A 19,399-nucleotide genomic window follows, 5' to 3' on the forward strand; every position below is an offset into this window, starting at 1 on the left:
AACAAGAAGGACTAGTGAGTGTTGGAGATAGTACTTTGGATCGCTGATACCGCCGTACTTTGGGCTACATTAGCCGTTTACTTTTTTCATGATAGTTGCCATTGGAACCGCAGGATTTGGCAGCCTGAATTTAAAAGTACGGTTGTGGTTAAAGCGTTCTTGTGTTAGCATTAGTATTTATGTTTTTTTTTTTTTTCTTTTTATGTGTCTGTGTATATGTGCTAATGTTATTATTCCTCTTTTTCGGTCAAGTAGCACTATACTGCCAAAGATCTTCCCCTAGGGATTATCTAGATTTATCATTGTAAGAGGATATTTCATTTTGTTTCTTTTTTTTTTGTTTTTCTTCCCTCTTGATTTCGTGTACAATTTTAAGCTTATTACTGGTTTTCCTTCTTTTATTTCTTTTTCTTTGTTTCTTTTTTTCATTGTTAGGTGTATTTTATTGGGTTTGTCATTATAAAGTAATCGTGCAGGTGAAAATGCAAGTCGCATCTGAGAGAGAGTCGTTGAATGTTCCTCTTCGCTCTGCTACGGCGACAACAACAGTGTCTTTGTTGTCTAGCGAGGCGCATGTAAATAATAATGATGCCTTGTTACTGCAGTCAACGACGTATGAGCCAAAGTATATACAGCCTGCACCACTGCTAAAGGGATCTATGTATATACAGAACCCAAGCGAACTGTCCCGAAAAAATGACGATGTGGAAATAAATAAACTAACCCTTCCTCAACTTTACAGCAATGTCTATCTTGACTATATGCATAAAAAACAACGTCGTTTGGAACTTGAATTACCAGTTCTTCCAGGCCTTCCGGATTTTGACGGTGATACCCCAACCGATCCTGAAAGCGTGATGCAGTACGTTAAGGGACTCTCAGCTGTCTACATGAGCGAACCGAGCGATCCTTCACCTTTTCAACTTTACGAGTCTCTTATATCTGATTTCATGGAAAATACTCCTCTTACTACAACTCCATTTGGTCTTGAAAATAAGGAGAATTCTTTGAATGGAGATTATTCACCTTCCTTAAATTCTATTGATGCGAATATGCAAGGAGTGGCTTCAATCCCACGATTTCAATCTTTTACTCCTGCAACAGAGGTTGTCGCTTTAACTCTTTCTATGTGGCTTTCAAATATTAAACAGTTAAAAGATGTCGCTGTTGCCATGGAAAAGATTCAACAATTTCCAACTGCTACCCGAGCGTTGACTTCATCTGTTGTGAAATGCGCACTTGAAACCTGTCGTGATTTGGTTAAGGGAGATGAATGCTCACAGGGACGTAAGAGTGAAGTCTGTAGTTTAGTTGGACTTGTTGTTCTTCCCAGAAGTGAAATTCATGAAATATTGGAGTACGTTGGTGTATTAGAGGAATACAGTTCTAGTAGTACCTCTAGCATCGTACCTTGTGTTTTACCCCAACATGAGGAATTATTACGGAGTTTCACCTTAATTTCACCCAGACAGTGTGTGATGTCATCTCCTGTAGATGCCCACCATGGTGATATGACCAGACTTCCCCTCATGTTGTCTGAAGGAACGAGTGTTAGTTGTTTTTGTGTTTCCCCATGTGGTCGTTATTTGGCAGTGGCAACTGTTTCAGGAATGTTAATGTTTGAGGCGAGTAGTGGAAAACTACTAAATCAGTCTTCAGACGCTGATCTTGCTCGTTCCTTGTGGATTATTCAGTTTTCCTCAGACTCTTCTAGTCTAATTTTGACGACAAAGTCAGGATTACGTCATGTGGTGTTAAGTACGACCCTGGAATACCTCAGTGAACAGCACACGGATTATCCGGCCATTCCAACTCGGATTACAGGAGAAGTCATTGACTTTCTTTACTCTCCACGATTACCGAGTGGACGTAAAAGTTCTTTGTTTCTCGCATCATCTGGAAAAATGATATTGGAAAAACTTGGTTCTGCTGCAGAAAAATCTGTTGAATCTTTCGTTGTTTGTACTCATATTCATGATGATTTTGTGGGAAATATTGCCGTTCTGGAAACTTTGGAGGATTCTTTTACTATTCGTCTAGAGGGAGGAATTATTACACTTTCACAAGGAGCTTATAGTTGTTTTGGCATGCTTTCCAATAATACCCCTTGGCACTTTGTTTACTGTAAGTGGAGCAGAGGTACGTGGACGCTGGGAGTTGATAATGATCTTGTGGAATTAAGAGGTGCCCGTACGACTCAATCTAAAACAGCCAAATTCACTGGATCAACGTTATTAGATGGTACGGGTCATGTGGCTTCACTTGTGGCCTGGTGTGGAGATGCGCATGATGGACGATCAATCAGACGATTTTCAGTTGAACGGGTGTTGGAGGCCTCAACAAAACCATTTTTTTACCTTCCCTTAGATGAGGGTGAGGGATTGTGGGTGAAGGAATTGGCCACCATGCGGGCACTTACTATACCAGAACAGCATTTTGTTTGGGATGATACTACATGTTGTCCTTTTACATCAACAGAGGTAATAGATCACAGTGTTCGTCTTCCACAACAAATATTATTATCTGCTGAAATCTTAATAAGCGATTATCAAGTTTTAATAACATTTCCATCTACTCATAAAGGTGGTGATGGGATAGTTGCGGTTGTTCAACAAGGAGGGAAATCTATTAACCGGGTATACCGTTGTCCTGGAAGTTATTCACAAACACTTTATTCTCTCTCACGTGATGAATCATTACTTTACGCTTTTCAACAACGATTTTCTACCTTTTCGGTGACTGAAATTTCTACAGCGGCGAAGAGAGAACAGAGATTGAAAGAAAGTGGTATTCTTCTTAAAGATACGGTAGAAGGAACACCAGAATGGATATCTAATGAAATTCTTAAACGTATCTACGTTGATGGACTTGATCTTCTTCGAATTCCTCCAGAAATGAGTCCACTTAGTATTGAAAATCTTCTTCATTTATCTACTATATTACGTACAGTTCGTCAAAATACGAGTCCTCTCAAACTTGTTGCAGTGATGTCCTTGGCTATGGTACATTTTGAACGTCTTGCTTCAGAAGATAGTAATTCCCTTTCAAATGTTGCTGCATCCCTTAATCACTCTTGTAAACAGATCATAGAGTGGTTTCCGGAAAGTTTTGTTCGTGATGTTGCAGAGTCTCTCGTTCGAGCAGGAGCTAGTCAATCACTTACATTACATGATAAGGTAAATATTCTTATGGATGCTGATAATCCTAAAACGACAGATATACTGGATAGTTGTATGAGTAAGGAATCTCTATATAGTATTCTATCCTTTATAATAAATGATAACCCATCTAAAGTACTATCTATTGCAAGTGGTTTACTAAAACGTTGTAAACAAGAAGAAGAAGGTATATCTTCTGGAAGAGTAATAGTTCATCTTATGTTATGGTTTTCATTATTTTCAGTTCAGTTTCTATACAAACGTGGGGATAACGCTATTATTTCAAGTCTATTAGATCTTTATCTTCAACATGCGAAACAACTTTTACTTAAGCGTTCATGGGATGATAGTATGCAGCAAACTGTAGTTCATACAGGACTTTTACCTTTACTTATAGCTATTGCTGAATTATGCCCTGATACGGTAACACCAAATATTGAAGCTACATTACTTTCATTACTTGATACAACTCCAAAAGAAAGTATAGGTAATCCCTTTTCTGTGGTATTTGAAACGAAACAGGCATGTGATGTCGTACCTGGTTCAGATGATGGTCCATTTAAATTATTGTTAGATTACAAAAGAGCCACATCTGTAGCTATTACAAAGGAAGTTTCCTCTTCAGAGGTGACAGTTATCACATCTGATTCTTCATCTATAAAACCTACAAAGTTAATATTAAATAATGAAGTACCTTTTGTAAAGGTAAATGGATCCACTTTAATTCTATTTGGTACCGGAGAAAATTCGTTTACTATTGTCTGTAGTTATGATCTTTCTGTTGGTACACCATGGAGTTCAATTTTGCGTGATGGTGTATGTAATCTACTCTTATCTGTGGCAAATCATTTAACTGAAAAACCAAAACCATGTGATGTTTTTCTAGCCCCACTACTTCGACATGGACTTGATACGAGAACTCTTGCATCGCATGGATTAGACGTTCCTGGGAGAGTAAATGAATCAAGATTTGCTGTTGATATTCTTAATGACGTTGGAGATGGAAAAAGGTTTGTTGATGATGTTTGGAAAAATATGCGAGGAAGTGTAACACCTTCTATGCGACCATCCTTTCGTGCACTTTTGTCTCTCCTCATTCATAGTGGTTTAACTCCACAACAGGCCGAAGATGAATTAAAACTTCGATGGTTCAGTGGAGAGTGGGGAAGTCGACTACAAGGTGTTGGAAAAGACTCTGCTCGTCAGTTATTGGTGGATCTTGCCAAATGGATTGCCTCTTCTGTTTTCTATCAGCGGGATAATACGCCGCTGTACGCACGGCGGGCCTCCACTGGGCGGAGGTCTACAGTGGAGAGTCCAATGGCCGCCTCACGGTCGGTGTCGGACCCGCGACTCTCCACAAACTCAAGGAGAAGTACCGTGAGAGGTGTCATGCAGAATCAAGACACGTTAGATCAGGTGCGGGCGTTATTTACAAAAGGTATTACACCTGGAATGTTGGAAAGTATATTGGTGGAACGAACCTCTGCAGCGCTTAGTACTATTCGTGGTCTACAATTACTTTCTTCACTCTTGACAAGACTACAAAAGAATGAAGCGAAAACGCTACAAGAAATTCTTCATGTACTTTGGTTGTTTTGTGGAGAAGGAAGTGGAAAACATATGATTGAAAGTCTTGTGGGATCCGGTGTGGATTTAGAGATGCGTGTTCGTGTTTCATTCCATACGGTTTTGGAAGAATGTGAATCTCTTTTAATGAGTAAATGTGGAAAGGAAGTATCTCCTCAAGCTATATTGACATACCCTGCACATAATGGATCATCTACAATTATGCTTCTAGCTATTATGTGTCATCCATGGGATGCGGTGGATTGTGATATTTTTAAAAGTACTCGTAGTGAAGATGATATGGCGAGTATTCTTGCTTATCTGGAAGATCAAACAAATATACCAGCGTATAATTTACCATTAACAAGTCCCTGGCGTCTTCGGCGTGATCAAAGCAGTTCAACAAGTATGTCTAATGAACGAAATGCTTGGAATGAATTAATTGGTGTGGCTGAACATACTTCTATTAATTGTATTCTTCCAAGTAGCTTTTCTGTTACTATTCCAAATTTACAGTTATCAGAATTAGATGAAGGTATTGCATTTGAAAAGACGATATCAGGTCCTTTAATTCTTCGTGCAGATGAGGCATGGCCAATGCCTCCTCTCATGACATGTTTCAGTGGTGTTCCTCGTGTATTTTATTATGAAGTGACGTTAACATCTCCATGTTATCGTTTTGCGATTTGTTTGGCTCAATGCCGAAATGCTTCTGATCGTGGAATTGATGTGGTTTACTTTTATGAAAATTCCGGAACAACACACGATGTTTTGTGTCCCCCTTTTGATGAAGGGGATACGGTTGGTTGTGGTGTTGTCGCTACAACAAGACGTTTGTTTTTTACATTAAATGGTGTCTTTATTTCTTTTATGGGCACTATACATGAAAAAACAGAGTCATTATTTCCAACCATTCGTATTAATAATAAAGATCGTGCAAGTTTTACTGTTAACTTTGGAAAAAATGCATTTTTCTATGATTTTCGAAGACTTCATCCAGCATTATGTATTACGAATGGTCCAACATGGTATGCTGTTACTTCTACTGCAGAGATTACATTACATTACATTACAGCTCGTGCCTGTTCTATGCAAGAATCTTGTAAATCTTCAGCAAAGTTATTTCTTATTAAATGTTGTGAAGTGGTTTGCCGTAATGTGAATAAAGTAACCTCCTCTATTATGAATGTTGGAGTAGGAAAGACAGATACTCCTGAAAGTCGAATTCAGCAAGCAGTAGTACTTTCAGTTGCAGAGTCTTCTATTTTAAATTTTATTGCTACTTTACGTCATATTATGAGGATAGCCAATTGTTATCCTCTTCCTGAAGTGATTGGAGAAATGGTATTTGATGCCGTTACGGTACTTATGATGTTACCAGTACATTCTATTCAAATGTCTACTATAAGTTTTCTCCCAGAACTTCTACCTCATATTCAACGTGTACGGGACTCTAGTGCCTCTGCCAATCTTGTGAAGACTCTCTTTGAACACGCAAAGGTGCCAATGGATACACGGGCTCGAATTCCTTTTCTCCCGTGTTGGCGGCAGTGTGATCCGCGATGTATGTCGATTACACACATGCACGTGGCCTCTATGCAGCCAGAGGCGCAGCGGAGTATTGTTCTCGGTAATGTGCTTCCACGAACAGGTAAGGTATCATTTGTGGTACGTGTATTTCGTAAAGGCATGTCAAAAGGTCATTCCTTAAAAGGTGGTTATTACATTGGAATATCCGTTATTAATCTCGCTCCCCTTTCACCTGCAAGTAATTCACAAAGTTGGAAAGCTGTTAAACCACCTATTGTATGGGCTCTTCATGATGTTTCTCCTCAATTACCACATGCAACAAATCCAACGGTTAAACCAAATAATTTTCATCGAACTTTTGGAAGTGGTGATGCTGTTCGTGTTTCTATTGACTGTGATAAGCAAACGGTAAGTTTTTATCGAGATGAAGAATTTCTAAAAACACTATTTACAGATATTCCATTAAATGTCGATTTGGTTCCATTTGTACAACTCTATAATGATGATGCTTCCGTTTCTATTAGTACTGGAGAAATGACAGCACCGATTTCATCCGCCACTCTTCTGGGTGCTGCTTCTGTTGATGTATTAAGATGCATGTTAACATTAGAACCCTTTGAACGACTTGTAGCCGATGGACTTTGTGAAGAACTTGATAGTTCGGCTTTCCCTAATGTAACCTTAACTTTATTTAAAAGTATTCCAGATCCACGTATATTACAACTATGTTGTCGTACAAGTGAAAAAATATTGGTAGCCGTTCGTCGTTTAACACAATGGCGAGTAAAGTTTTCTGTTGGTAATATGGGATATTATGAACAAATTAATAATCTTCGTACAGCTTCCTTCTTGACTATGGATGGTTCATTTGATGTAAGTGATTCAACGGCATCACTCGTAGGAGTAGAACGTTGTATAGAAAGTTTAGTAAAAGCTCTTTGTCGTTTGGTTATTCCCCTCATTACTACTCAGGCATTATGTTTAATTGAGATTCAACAACGCAATCTCATTATTGAAGAAGAAAAAGATCAATGGGATTATTTATTTCATGGGGCTCGTGTAAATCAATATTTAAATATTCAGCGACTCTCACAGAGTGTTCCATTACTGGAGTCTCCACGTATTCCACACGATTATACCTTTTCTGCCGCCTTATCACATCCTGGATTTCACTTTTCTCCTCGTTTTTGTGGTCGTTTAGCCACTGTGCCAAGTGGGGTTGAAAACACTACCACACCGTTTATTGCCATTGCTGAACCCGCCGTTCCACTCACGGGACATTTCAGTCTGCGGTGTCAATTGATGCGTGGCCACACTGGACAGATCTTGGGAGGAGGATATTACTTTGGTTTGTGCACAACATCCTTTGATTGGAAGCGACGGGATCTTAATGTTGGCAATCCAGAAGTGTGGGCTATTCACGATATGGACGATGCCCCGTGGCGATTGCGGCACTTATATCCCGGTACGCGATTCCAGATTGCGGCGGATCCCGGTTGTATTATTGTGAGTGGGGATGTTGTGCGTATTGAGGTGGATCGTGATAAGGGCACTATGCATGCCTACCGCACAGGTATAAATCAAGAGGAAGTTTTATTGGGTCTTATTTTTGATAATGTACCAAAGGGAGTGGAATTATTTCCGTTTGTGCATTTATATAATACAGATGCTGTCGCCGTACTTTTACCATCAGATAGTGAACGACCAGCAATACGAACAACAGTTCCCCAACCACATTTTGCTCTTTGTGTTTCAAATGAAAAGAGAAATTGTGATGGTTGTGTCGCACCTCACCCGGATGTTCGTTTAACTTCTCAAATTTGGTACAAGTGTAATGAGTGTGTTGATTACAGCTTATGTAAATGGTGTTTTGCATTATGTCTTCACTCTCATCATTCTTTTACTGAAATGGGAGGAAATCCACTTGTACACGATAGTGCACCTCCTACAAAAGTAGTAGTGGGAATGAATGTTATGATTCCTGGAACTACTGGATTGTATCTAAAAAGTTGGGGATGTCGTGTACTTGAAAAGCATATGAATTGTATTGTAGAATCTAAGGAGAATAATGCTTTGGTGTTATGGGGTGTTGTATATAAAAAAACGGCTACCTTTACAGTGACAATAGATACACTTAATGGGGAACCACTTTACTTGGATACTCCAATGTTTATTGGTATTGGAGAGGCAGAGGAAATAGTATCCTTATCTGCAGATGTACTTCGAAATCGGTGTATATCAGGATCTTCTAATATTGTTTCTCTCTGTAGTGATTCATCCATGTGTCGTAAGTTAAACTATCCGAGTCGATCACCGTGTGGCTTTGAACGTGGTTCCACTATCTCTATTGAAGTTAATGTTGCGTTGGGAGTAGCAACAATTCGTCGAGATTGGTTAAAACTTGGTACACAGTCTTTTCCCGTATCTCCAGCATCTAAACCTGCCAATTTGGTTGGATTTGTTTTATTTGGTCGCAAAAACGTTACGGTTTCTATTTTCCCTGAAGAAAATCAAACCTTCTCTGCAGTTGTGGAGGATGTTCGCAATGGTCTTCTGCGTGTGGAGCATGAAGGACAGGTGCGATATCTCCGACCAGAACACTGCCGAGTCCCACTGGCGCCTTGTCAAGATGTCCCGAAGGTAAATGCACTGGGTTACATCTTCTGGAAGAAGGAACTCGCGCAGTGTAAAGTTGTTGGTGTGGAAAAGGATGAAGTGACGTTGTACTTTGCGGGAGAAAATCTAATCCAGCGCATACCATACTCACGGTTTCTAACAGATGCCTGGGGATCTATTGCAGAAGAAAGACTTCTTCATCGTGAGGTTGGTGAGGTTGGTGCCACCATAACAGATGGCTTTATTATATCTAGATTATTACTTATTTTATCTTGTTTATGTGAAAGTGAAAGCCTTTCACCTCTTGTATTATCACATTGTCCGGCGTTATTGAGTGTTCTTAGCCGATTGGCTGCGGTTGAAATAAGTAATGATGCCCCAACGGAATTTATTCAAGAAGTTCGTACAGCAGTGGCTATAACTTGTAATTGTCTTCGTGTAATGGCAAGAAATAAACATCTTCCAGGATATATTCCTTCATCTGTTATGGAGACTCATCGATATAAACCAATACCAAATATGCTTATGTGTGCTGTTGAAGGACCATGTAAAGGTAAAATATATAATGTTATTGAAGTAGATACCAATAACTCCTTTAAAGGTGTAGAAATCCACAGTACAACTTCATCCAATACAAAAGAACTTCTTAATGCAGCGGATTGTATACCGGTAAAACAATGTGATGGAAAACCATGGTGGACATTAGATAATGGATTACCATGTAGTTTACTTGAGCATACATTACGTGTTACACAATCCGGAGAGGGTTCTTTAAATGTAACTATGGAGGGTGAATGGCAGGGTGAGATAACAATACCAAGAAGAGGAAGTGGATCGATTTTACTTCAACTCAAAAAAGATTGTTCAGGATTGGCTAATGTTGTATTTTCTTCACAAACAACAGAGTGTGTTGTTTTTGGAGAATATATGCGGTATTGTAGAACTGTAAGGCTTTGTCTTTATCGTGCTACAGGATCCACAAAGTCTCATGGTTTTCACTTTGATGGTAAACAAAAGGATTCTTCCTTTGAGAGTGCTGTGTCAAAACTTGAGACGATATTATCAGAGAATGGAGAAAACAGTCTTATTATCGTTATGGATGGTGTTATGGATGGTGAGGGACAACGCGTTTTTGGAGAATGGAAGCCAAAGAATGATAGAGCAGGTACATTTGCGGTAAATTCATTCCGCCGAGTTTCACTTATTCCTCCAACTACAAAGTTTGCCCATATTGAACCACTTCCAGATTGTAAAGATCCAACTATACCATTACCTCCACAACGAGATATGGTATCTACTATGCATCGACTTGTGGTATTGCTCGCACGTCATTTATATCTTTTTATTCTTAACAGAGGTGGAGCTGTGGACCAAAAGGCTATTCGAGGTATTATTCACTTTCATTCTCATCCATTGACAGATCAACTCATTTCTAATTATATAGATATGGAACAACTTTTACGAACTGTTTATGATACTCTTCATCTTATTCTGGACCCTAACACAAAACCGTGGGATTCCACCACTTTATCTTTACTTATAACTAAATGTCTTTTACTCCGTCCTGAAGTGGCTACATATTTTCCAACCCTTCTTTGGGATTCATTCCATGCTGTTGTTGCAGCTAGTCATCAATGTGGTATGGAATACCGTCATCATCTTTTAAAGAATGTCATTATTTTTATTGAGAAACACCATGAAGGATTTAACCGTATTTACACTCAACTTCTTTCCGTATTACTAACATGGGTTGACCGAAGTGTATCTAATTTTTTGAATTCTTCTGAAATTCGTAAAGATGTGGCTGCTGGTGTAGAACTTGTTATGAGTCTTGGGGTACCTTTTATGGGAAATGCCATTCATCATATCCCCTTAGCTCCACTACAGTGCTTAATAGATATGGCAGATTCTCTTAGAGAAGGTGTGGCACTTCCAATAGTGGTTGATCTTTCAGAAGATCCAACTACAACAGCAAATGTTCCACCCGTTGAGACTTTATGTGTATTTGGAGAATTTGTAGATGGAGTACTAAAGGTTGGAAAAATTATGAGTTCATGTGCAGCGGCTTCAAGAGGAAAATTTTATTATGAAGTTACACTTCCTGATAGACTTTCTGCTCCATTTGTTGTGGGATGGGGAACGGAAGAACATACAGAAGTTCCTAGTCAACATGTTGGAAGTGATGCTTGCAGTTTTGCATTTACAGGAAATGAACTTTCTTCAAAAAGTACAAAAGAAGAATATAAACCAGGACAAGAAGTATCTCCAGGATCTGTTATTGGTTGTTTACTTAATATGAATGAAAAATTAGTAGCATGGTCAGTAAATGGTGTGTATGGACCTTTTATACCAATTCCGATTGATTATGGAGATCATGGTTTATATGCATTTACCTCAACAGGTTCTTGTAATGGTATGAGAGTTTCATTAGATGCATCTCAGTTTGAATATGTTCCTGATGGTTACTCTGATTTGTCTGGTCGTCATACACGTGTTCAAATTCCTTTGGTAAATGATATGACAAAGAGAAGTAAATTACCAATTCGTCCTATATCATTTTTTGAACAATTGGCTTCTTATATATCTGATGTGGAAGAAGCCTCATCTTCAAAGCAAAATGGAAATAATTCATCATTTTCTGCTCCTTCTTCTTCTGGAGTAGAAGTACCTGAAATGGCATTTTTGCTACGATATCCATCGGTTGCACAACTGAACTATGATGAAAGAAGAGATTATACAAAAGTTATTCGAGTTGCAGAAAGTTGTATGGCGACAGCAAGACGATTTATTGATTTGGATAGTGAAATTGTTGATGGACGATTATCAACGGCCTTTTTACTAATGAAGCATATTGTGCGTCGTTCTTTTGGTAAAAACTTACTTGTGAGTATCCCACTTGTTGAGAAGAATAATAATCCGCCTAGTATCACTGTTCGAATAACAGAATTATACTCAACTCTTCCACGTACACCTGAAGTAGCTCTTCAGCACTCTATTCTGTCACAAATATATAAACAAATTGGATCTTTTACAAATAAACAGCTTAGACAGAGTCCATTATTTAAAGTACATTTATATATATCAGGTACTGGACATGCACCGCAAGATCTTGGAGGTCCATACAGACAATTGTGGACTTTTCTTAGCGAGGAAATTATGACCCATCCTGATAAGTGTTATCCTCATACGGATTATCATCGTAATCCACTTTGTCGTTATTTAAATAATTCACAACGAGTGGCATTAGTTCCTGATAGTTCAGCAAACTCTGCGTACGATCTTGTTTTGTTAAATTTTCTTGGAAAAATTATGGGTCACGTTGCGGCAGCTAAAACTCCTCTTGCCCTTGATTTTTCACCTTTTGTGTGGAAATATTTGGTGGAGGATATACTTACTGTGAAGGATTATTACAAATATGTTGATAGCGTTGTGGAAAAGAGTATGGATGACGCCGATTTCTTAACTAGTGGAATGGCTGAGGAAATTATTCCAAACCTTACGGAGAAATTATCAACTTTACCTCATAATGAAACAAGTGAAGAAGTGATGGTGCGTAACTACCGTCAACTTGCAGAGGATTGTCTTGTGCATTCAATGGATTTACAGTTGAATGCCATTCGTGAGGGAATGTGGTGTGTTTTACCCAAACGTGTGGTTCGTTGTCTCTCCTGGCGAGAGTTGGAGCGAATGGTGTGTGGAGACTCCAATCTAACACCTGAGATCATGCGGCAGTGTATTGAGGTGCAGTTGCAGGGCCCGAGAGAACAGGCGTTCTGGCGCATTATTGATGAATTGAGCCTTGAGCAGCGTTCTTCCTTTTTGTGTTTTGCGTGCGGACAGAAACGACTTCCGCTTATACGCAAAGTTAAAGTAACCGAAAATGCAGAGAGCACAGATCACCTGCCCAGAGCACAGTCTTGCTCATCACTGGTGACTGTCCCTCCATATGATACGTATGAGCTTTTTAAAGAAAAATTGTTAATTGCCATTTCCCACGAAATGGAAATGGAATTGGCGTGAGTGACACGCCGTATATATATATATATGTATATCTGTATAACCCTTGTTTCCATTTTTATTTTCTTTTTTTTGGTTTTGGAGTAGAGATGTAATCGTAAGCGTAGTAGTTTTCTTTCTTTTTAAAATTTTTTATGCGGTATTCCTTTCGTTTTTTTTTTTTTTTTTTTTTGTTCTTTCTTTGTTAATCCATTCTCGATGTATGTGAACTCTCGTACATGTATGATTATATTTTTATTTGACTATGTATTTTTCTATTTCGTGCTAGCTAGGGTTCTTATTTTCTCTGCACTGGTCTGAATTTCGGGCTTTTGGGTTTCTTTTGTTTTATCTGGTTAAAGTTGGAGAATATACACGGCTATGGTCAGCTGTGTGTGTGTGTGTGTTTTCTCTTTTATATATCTCTATTCCTTTCCCCTTGTGGTTATTTATCTATGTATATATATATGTTTTATTGTTATTACTGTTTTTTTTTTCTTTTTCCTTATTCTATCGTATTCAACTTGTCTTAGTTTCTTTTCTGCAGAAATATAATGCGGAGGGGCCCATCCGTTACAAATACCCTTCCACTCTTCGTGGCATCATCGGGATGTGCGTCTTGGGTGGATGTTCTTTCTACATATTACAAGACATGTGAGCTACTCACTGGTATTTATCAACCCACAACGGAAGAGCTGAATAAGGGACTTGCGAGTATGGAGACATCATGGGGTGTTTCACTCTTTTACTACGATATTGTGAAGGGTATTTGTGGATGTAAGCAACCACATGCTCGTCTTGTCGGTACGGCAGTAGAGCGGTTTAAGCGTTGTGGGAATTTCTACGCGATTAAGCGGATAATGGAAGAAGATGTTGACATCACATCTAGTGAAGGTGCTCGTTCAGCGTTAACATACGCTTCATTTACAGGAATGTGGGAACATGCATTGAATATTTACAAATCTAATAAACGTATGCAAAGTAATATAGCTGATACTCGTGTTTTGGTGAATTTGCTTTCTGTGAACGGTCGATGGAATGAGGCTCTTCAGTTGATATATCGACAGTCACCACCATTACTTAATTCAATGCTTATAAAACCAATAGTTCGTGCATTAGGTTTCGCTGGAGAATATGAAAGAATGCTGCGACTTGTTGCTGCTTCATTGGCTCAAGGACACGAAATGGATGAAAGTCTTTTCTCTGCATTAGTTAAATCCTTGCAAAAAAGTGGTCAATGGAAAGCTGCTCTTGATACTGCTATGGATTTGGGTTTATTTTCATTTTCTCGGGAATTAAACCATCATCACATGTCTACATTTAACGGAATCATTGATTGTTTGTACTCTGTAGATCCATATGGTAAACTTACTTTACGTGAAATTGTAGATGATATGTCTTGTCGCATGTATCCACGAAAGATGCTCCTTAGATCATCTCAAAAATCGGAAAAATCATTTCGACTTATTCCCACAACAGAATTATTTCGTGCCTATCAACGATATTTAATTCCTCTTAGCTCTACCTATTCAAGGATTTTATCACTAAATAATGTTCATTATCGTTCTGTATCTGAAATAGCTGATGAAGCATTTAAGCGAGGAGAAACGCTTCTAATTCTTGATACCAATTTTATTCTTCAATGTACAGCGAAGAACCTCCCACTTAGTCATTTCTACGCACCTATGCGAAAACAGTATCCACACCTTGAGAAGGATGGACTTCAGCGTATTGTACTTCCTTTTACAACAATACGTGAAATTCATAAACTCATTTGGAACCCTGGATCTCAGTTAAAACGAGCAGTTCGAAGTCTTCTCTGGTCCCGAGTAATGTCATTTATCAAACAACCCTCCGTTACAGTATTAGCATTGTCTTCAGAATTCCCATGCATATCGTTTTCAATCATTTCCCGTTTGGCTTATTCTCGCCTAAATGAACCTGCAAACGAGAGTGATCCTGATCTACGTATACTAAATACATGTTTGGCTCTTCAGTATACATTTCGGCAACGAACCGCGACCTCACTTCAAGGAGGCCCTCAAATGGCTGATGGAACAGTGCTGTTTTCATTTATGAAATATCACATACGACGGCATCGACGGGATGTTAGAGGGGTTGGTTCGAATCAAATGCTTTTGTGCACTTTGGATAAGCGATTATCGGCTGCAGCTGATGAATTAGGAATTCAAACATTTCCACAATTTCATTCGTCTGTGGAAACTATTCACAAGACTAAATAATAAAAAAAAAAAAAAAAAAATGAACCAAAGTACAGTTTTTTTTTTTTCTTCTTCTTCTTTATCCTATTATTTATGGCAATTCAAAACCCCTAGAAAAAAAACAATCTCAGGAAATTGTGAATGGGTCTTTTTTTTTTTTTTCTTTTTTGTGAACCTCCTCTCCTTTTCTTCATTATAATTATTATGATTCTTTTTTTTTTTTTCATTTGCTTCATAGGTTTCCACGCGTGATGTCCACAATGGAAAAATCCTGTCGGATGTGCCATCAAAACTCAGGGGTGCTCGTTAGCCCTTGCGGATGCGAGGGGTCCATGAAATATGTTCATTCAAAGTGTCTTTCAGATTGGGTTTTCTTTCACAGATCGCTATCATGTGAAGTATGTGGGGTTACCTATAGTGTTGCTAAAGTACTTGGCTATCGCCAGCCACATGAAAGGCATGATAAGGTGATGTTACTATTATCTATTTGTATTCGACGATATACACGAAAGACTCTAGAGGTGTTTTTACCTTTTCTTTTTCGTGTATTTGCGCTTATGTCAGTTCCTTTAATTTTTGCATTTTTTTATAGTATTCAAGTCTTGTTCATTTCGAGGATATTATATTGGCATTCACTTACTCCATTATTAGAATACGTAGGTAATCTCAATCCCGGTTTTTCATTTGCAATGGGAATGGGGCTTGCACTTCTTACGTTTCCATTTTTTTTCCTATGGGAGGCATGGAGAGAGTGGTGTGCCTCTCACGAAGAGGTGTTTGGTGTACGCGTTATGAGGGAAGATGAGGCGGAGGGAATCGTTAGAGATCAGACGGTCAATGATACTTCTGGAGAAGTCGTGGAGGATCCATATCATTGGCGTGAAGATCACGTTTTGGAGCCTGCAGTGCTTCCAGAGGACATGGCAACTATATTAGAAACCATTGACTTGGCGCAGAATCGATTGAATGGTAATCGAATTTCGGAACGACTACTATCATCTCAACTATTTCGTGTTGTTATGCAATTTCTATCGTTCAGTGTATTTGTTTGGGTCCTTATTGGACTCTTTCCAGAGTTGGTACATTTGACCGTAGTGACGTTGTGGAAAATTTTGGACGGTAACTCTCATTTTTATGTTTTTGTAGAGAAAATTTTTATGACTTTTTCCACTTCTGCTAATATGGCTCAGGCGCGGTTTAATATGTTTTTATCATTTATCAATGCCTTAAGCTCATCAAGAATGGTTTTCTGGTCTCTCGCATATATCTCGAGAATGTTTACTATTACAATTTTTCTTTTACTGGCCTATCGTCTTAATCGATTGCCATATCGAAAAAAGGCTGTTTCTCTGTTAATATTTTTACGATCATTCCTTAATATCCTCATACTTTTGTTTTATACTGTTCCCACATTTTGTTTGTTGGCCAGAGTGTTCTGTGTGGATCTATTTACGAGTAATGCATCTATTGATACTGGTGATTACGATAAGGCATGGGAATTTCTTGGGTTTTCAAGTAATAGTCCGTTGGAGAATGTATATTCTGGTGAGAAGCCAGAAGTTTCATTTTTCCCTTCACCAGTAGTGATTTTTAGAGCCTTGGAGGTTCTTTCACAAAATAGAAAAGAAGAGGATGGGGTTTGTTGGAATTTTATGAATCTTCACCTTTACAGTGAAAGTAACAACAGTTTTGGACTTAATGGAGAAGCTTTGACGACAGATATGTATGGTGATGATTCTGTAATTTTTTCACTTTTCGTATCTACTGTTTTTGTATCAAATGTGGATATTTCTTCACTTGTGGAATCAAGCTATGTTGTTGCTTTTCTTACATTGATATCTATTTATCATGTAAGTTTTATTTTCGCAGCAACTCCTGCAAAGTGGATCAGATGGTCTTGTTTGTGGAATATATTTCGAGCCAACTTTTTTCAAGTTATAAGTATTCTTGATATTAAGATGTCTTTCTTCCTATACTGCGAAATATGTGCACTCTCCGTATTTGTTCTTTGTGTGTTTATTCGTTCTTCGCTTGATGTTGTCTATACCATATGTCCTACAGCTATTTTGCAGTTATTGGTGGTTAAAAACATTACAACTACGGTCGGTTGGATGAGGGTTTTTTTCCTCTCATATGCTATTCCTCAACACGCAGTTGAAGTGGCTCATAAACAAGTGATTTCTGTACTGAGTAACCTGTTTGAACTTGAAGATGTAATTCAAAATGAACCCTTTTCAATTTCGTCTCTTCTCTCAAGAGTGATTCGTGTGACGGCCTTTATTTTGTGCTATTGGACCTTTATTATTGGAATGATTACAATGTGCCTAATCCCTGGTTTGTATATGCTTTACGAACGAATTGGATTTATTCGCAGCGTACTATTTATTTTTTTTAATGTATACCAATGTATTTGTCAATTATGTCCTGATGCGCATATTCTTGTATTGGGGGTAATGAGAGATTTTCTTACAAGGACCAAATCTTCAGTTGTATTGATGAGATTTAAGTGGTGGTTTGGCTCGTCTTTTGGTTTATTGGTGAAACAAAATAAAAGTTCTGAGGAGGGAATTCTCACTTATGAGGTTAGACATATTTTTGCAATACCTTCTAATCTTCGTTCTATATATGCATCGAATATTCAAACTACTTTTTTATTATTGGAAAATGAGGAAAAACGTAGTGTTTCTTTGTCATCTCTTCAACGAACTAAAAGGGCCTTGAAGTTACTTCTTTCCAATAATGATGCTATATGCAAACTGAGTGAAGAAGATATGTCTCTTCTAATAGGTCTTATGAAACTACCGAGTCTTAAATCTGTAATACGATTCTTTCTTTTTTGTACACTTCTTTTAGTGATACTGCCTTTTATAGCTGGATCAACGGTGATATTTTGGTTACAGAGTATCGTTGTAGGTCCTCACTGTTATAGTGGTCCACAATATCTCTTTTTTTTGTGGTCATGGTCTGCTGGTACAGGTGTTACTCTCTTTCTTAGTATATTGAATTTTCAAGATGATAAGGGTATTGGTGCTCGGTGTTACTCATACTATTATTGTGGTTTACACTATTACACGACAAGAGATACCATGACCTTTGTTATTATCCCATTTTTTCTGAAATTAGCGAGCATTACTATTGTTCCCTGTGCTTTGAAAAATACTGTGGTTTTATTTTTACCAGTTTCAGATGTAGTTTTTACTGAAAACATTAGTTCACTATTTATTCTGACCCTGTTAATAATATGTGCTTGCAGAAAGTGTTCATCAGTGATGGAGGTTGTACATTATGTGTGGAGTCAATTACTTGGTATGAGGGACCGCGAACTCCCTGGGGCAGTGATCATGCAGGAGATGGTATTCGCTGAGGGAAATCCCCTGGCTCGACCCTCTACGGATGACCAGAAGGATATCCCTGTGAGTGAGGTGAGAGCAGAAGGTGGAATTGGAAATATTCTTGTAATGAAAATTAACACCATAAAACATTCTTGTGGAAATGCGATCGTAAGAGTGAAATTTCTCTTCCTTACAATGAAAGAAACCATTCTGTCGTTTCTAACAAATGTAGCTAAGAGAGAAAGTATAGTGGATGTTTTTTTTGTAGACAGAGGAGAAATACACGATGTGTCTCGCAAATCATAACTTTCCCCATTGATTGTAAGAGATTGTTGAAATTCTCTGTATATATATATATATATATATATGTGTGTCTGTGTGTGAAAAAAAAAAGATAGAGTTTTTGGGTGATTGGGGAAGAAAAGGTTTCAAAAAAAAAAAAAAAAAAAAAAAACTTTTATTCATTATTTATCCCGTTTTTCCCTCATCCTCTGCGTTGGCTAAGTTGTCTTTAGAGACTGAATTATCTTTTTTTTTTTTTTCTTTTTACGTTGGGGTTTCTTGGGGCAAGACTTTCCTCAATTCTTATTGGGGGGTGGTGGGGGAGGGGGGCACCCTTGGTTTACTGAAGAGAGAGAGAGAGTGTGTGTGTGTGTGTGTGTGCCCAAAGAATTGCCATTCGTGTGCGTCTATAACTTGGCTCTTGTGAAAATTTCAGGATTCTTTCCAAACAGTGGGATCCTCCTATTTGGCTTATGTTGAGGTCCCGTTAGCACTTTTCTGTGCCTTTTCCCTCTATCCTTTATTTTGCTGCGCTGCAAGAAAGGAATAAAGGTGGTTCACCTTTAAGAGATGATTTCTTTTATTATTATTTTTATTATTATTATTATTATTATTATTATTATTTCCCCCACTCTTCGTGTTATCATCCTGTTGGAAAAAAAATGAGTAACCACGTGTACATAACTTTCTTCAC

At 38.2% G+C, this 19,399-nt stretch overlaps 3 protein-coding genes across 3 annotated transcripts; all 3 read left to right on the forward strand.

Annotated features, from left to right (window-relative positions):
- Positions 1-482: 482 nt before the first annotated feature.
- On the forward strand, positions 483-12,893 carry TM35_000222840 (uncharacterized protein; the record flags this gene model as incomplete). The annotated part of the gene is made up of 1 exon (XM_029027331.1): positions 483-12,893. The coding sequence occupies one exon, from the start codon at positions 483-485 to the stop codon at positions 12,891-12,893; it is 12,411 nt and encodes a 4,136-aa protein (XP_028881551.1).
- A 530-nt stretch (positions 12,894-13,423) lies between these two features.
- Positions 13,424-15,112, forward strand: TM35_000222850 (uncharacterized protein; the record flags this gene model as incomplete). The annotated part of the gene is made up of 1 exon (XM_029027332.1): positions 13,424-15,112. The coding sequence occupies one exon, from the start codon at positions 13,424-13,426 to the stop codon at positions 15,110-15,112; it is 1,689 nt and encodes a 562-aa protein (XP_028881552.1).
- Positions 15,113-15,342: 230 nt separating this feature from the next.
- On the forward strand, positions 15,343-18,729 carry TM35_000222860 (uncharacterized protein; the record flags this gene model as incomplete). The annotated part of the gene is made up of 1 exon (XM_029027333.1): positions 15,343-18,729. One exon carries the CDS (start codon positions 15,343-15,345, stop codon positions 18,727-18,729), a length of 3,387 nt encoding a protein of 1,128 aa, XP_028881553.1.
- Between the last annotated feature and the right edge of the window lie 670 nt (positions 18,730-19,399).

This window comes from Trypanosoma theileri (assembly GCF_002087225.1).
Source record: "Trypanosoma theileri isolate Edinburgh chromosome Unknown TM35_Tth_22_V1, whole genome shotgun sequence".
Taxonomy (NCBI): Eukaryota; Euglenozoa; class Kinetoplastea; order Trypanosomatida; family Trypanosomatidae; genus Trypanosoma; species Trypanosoma theileri.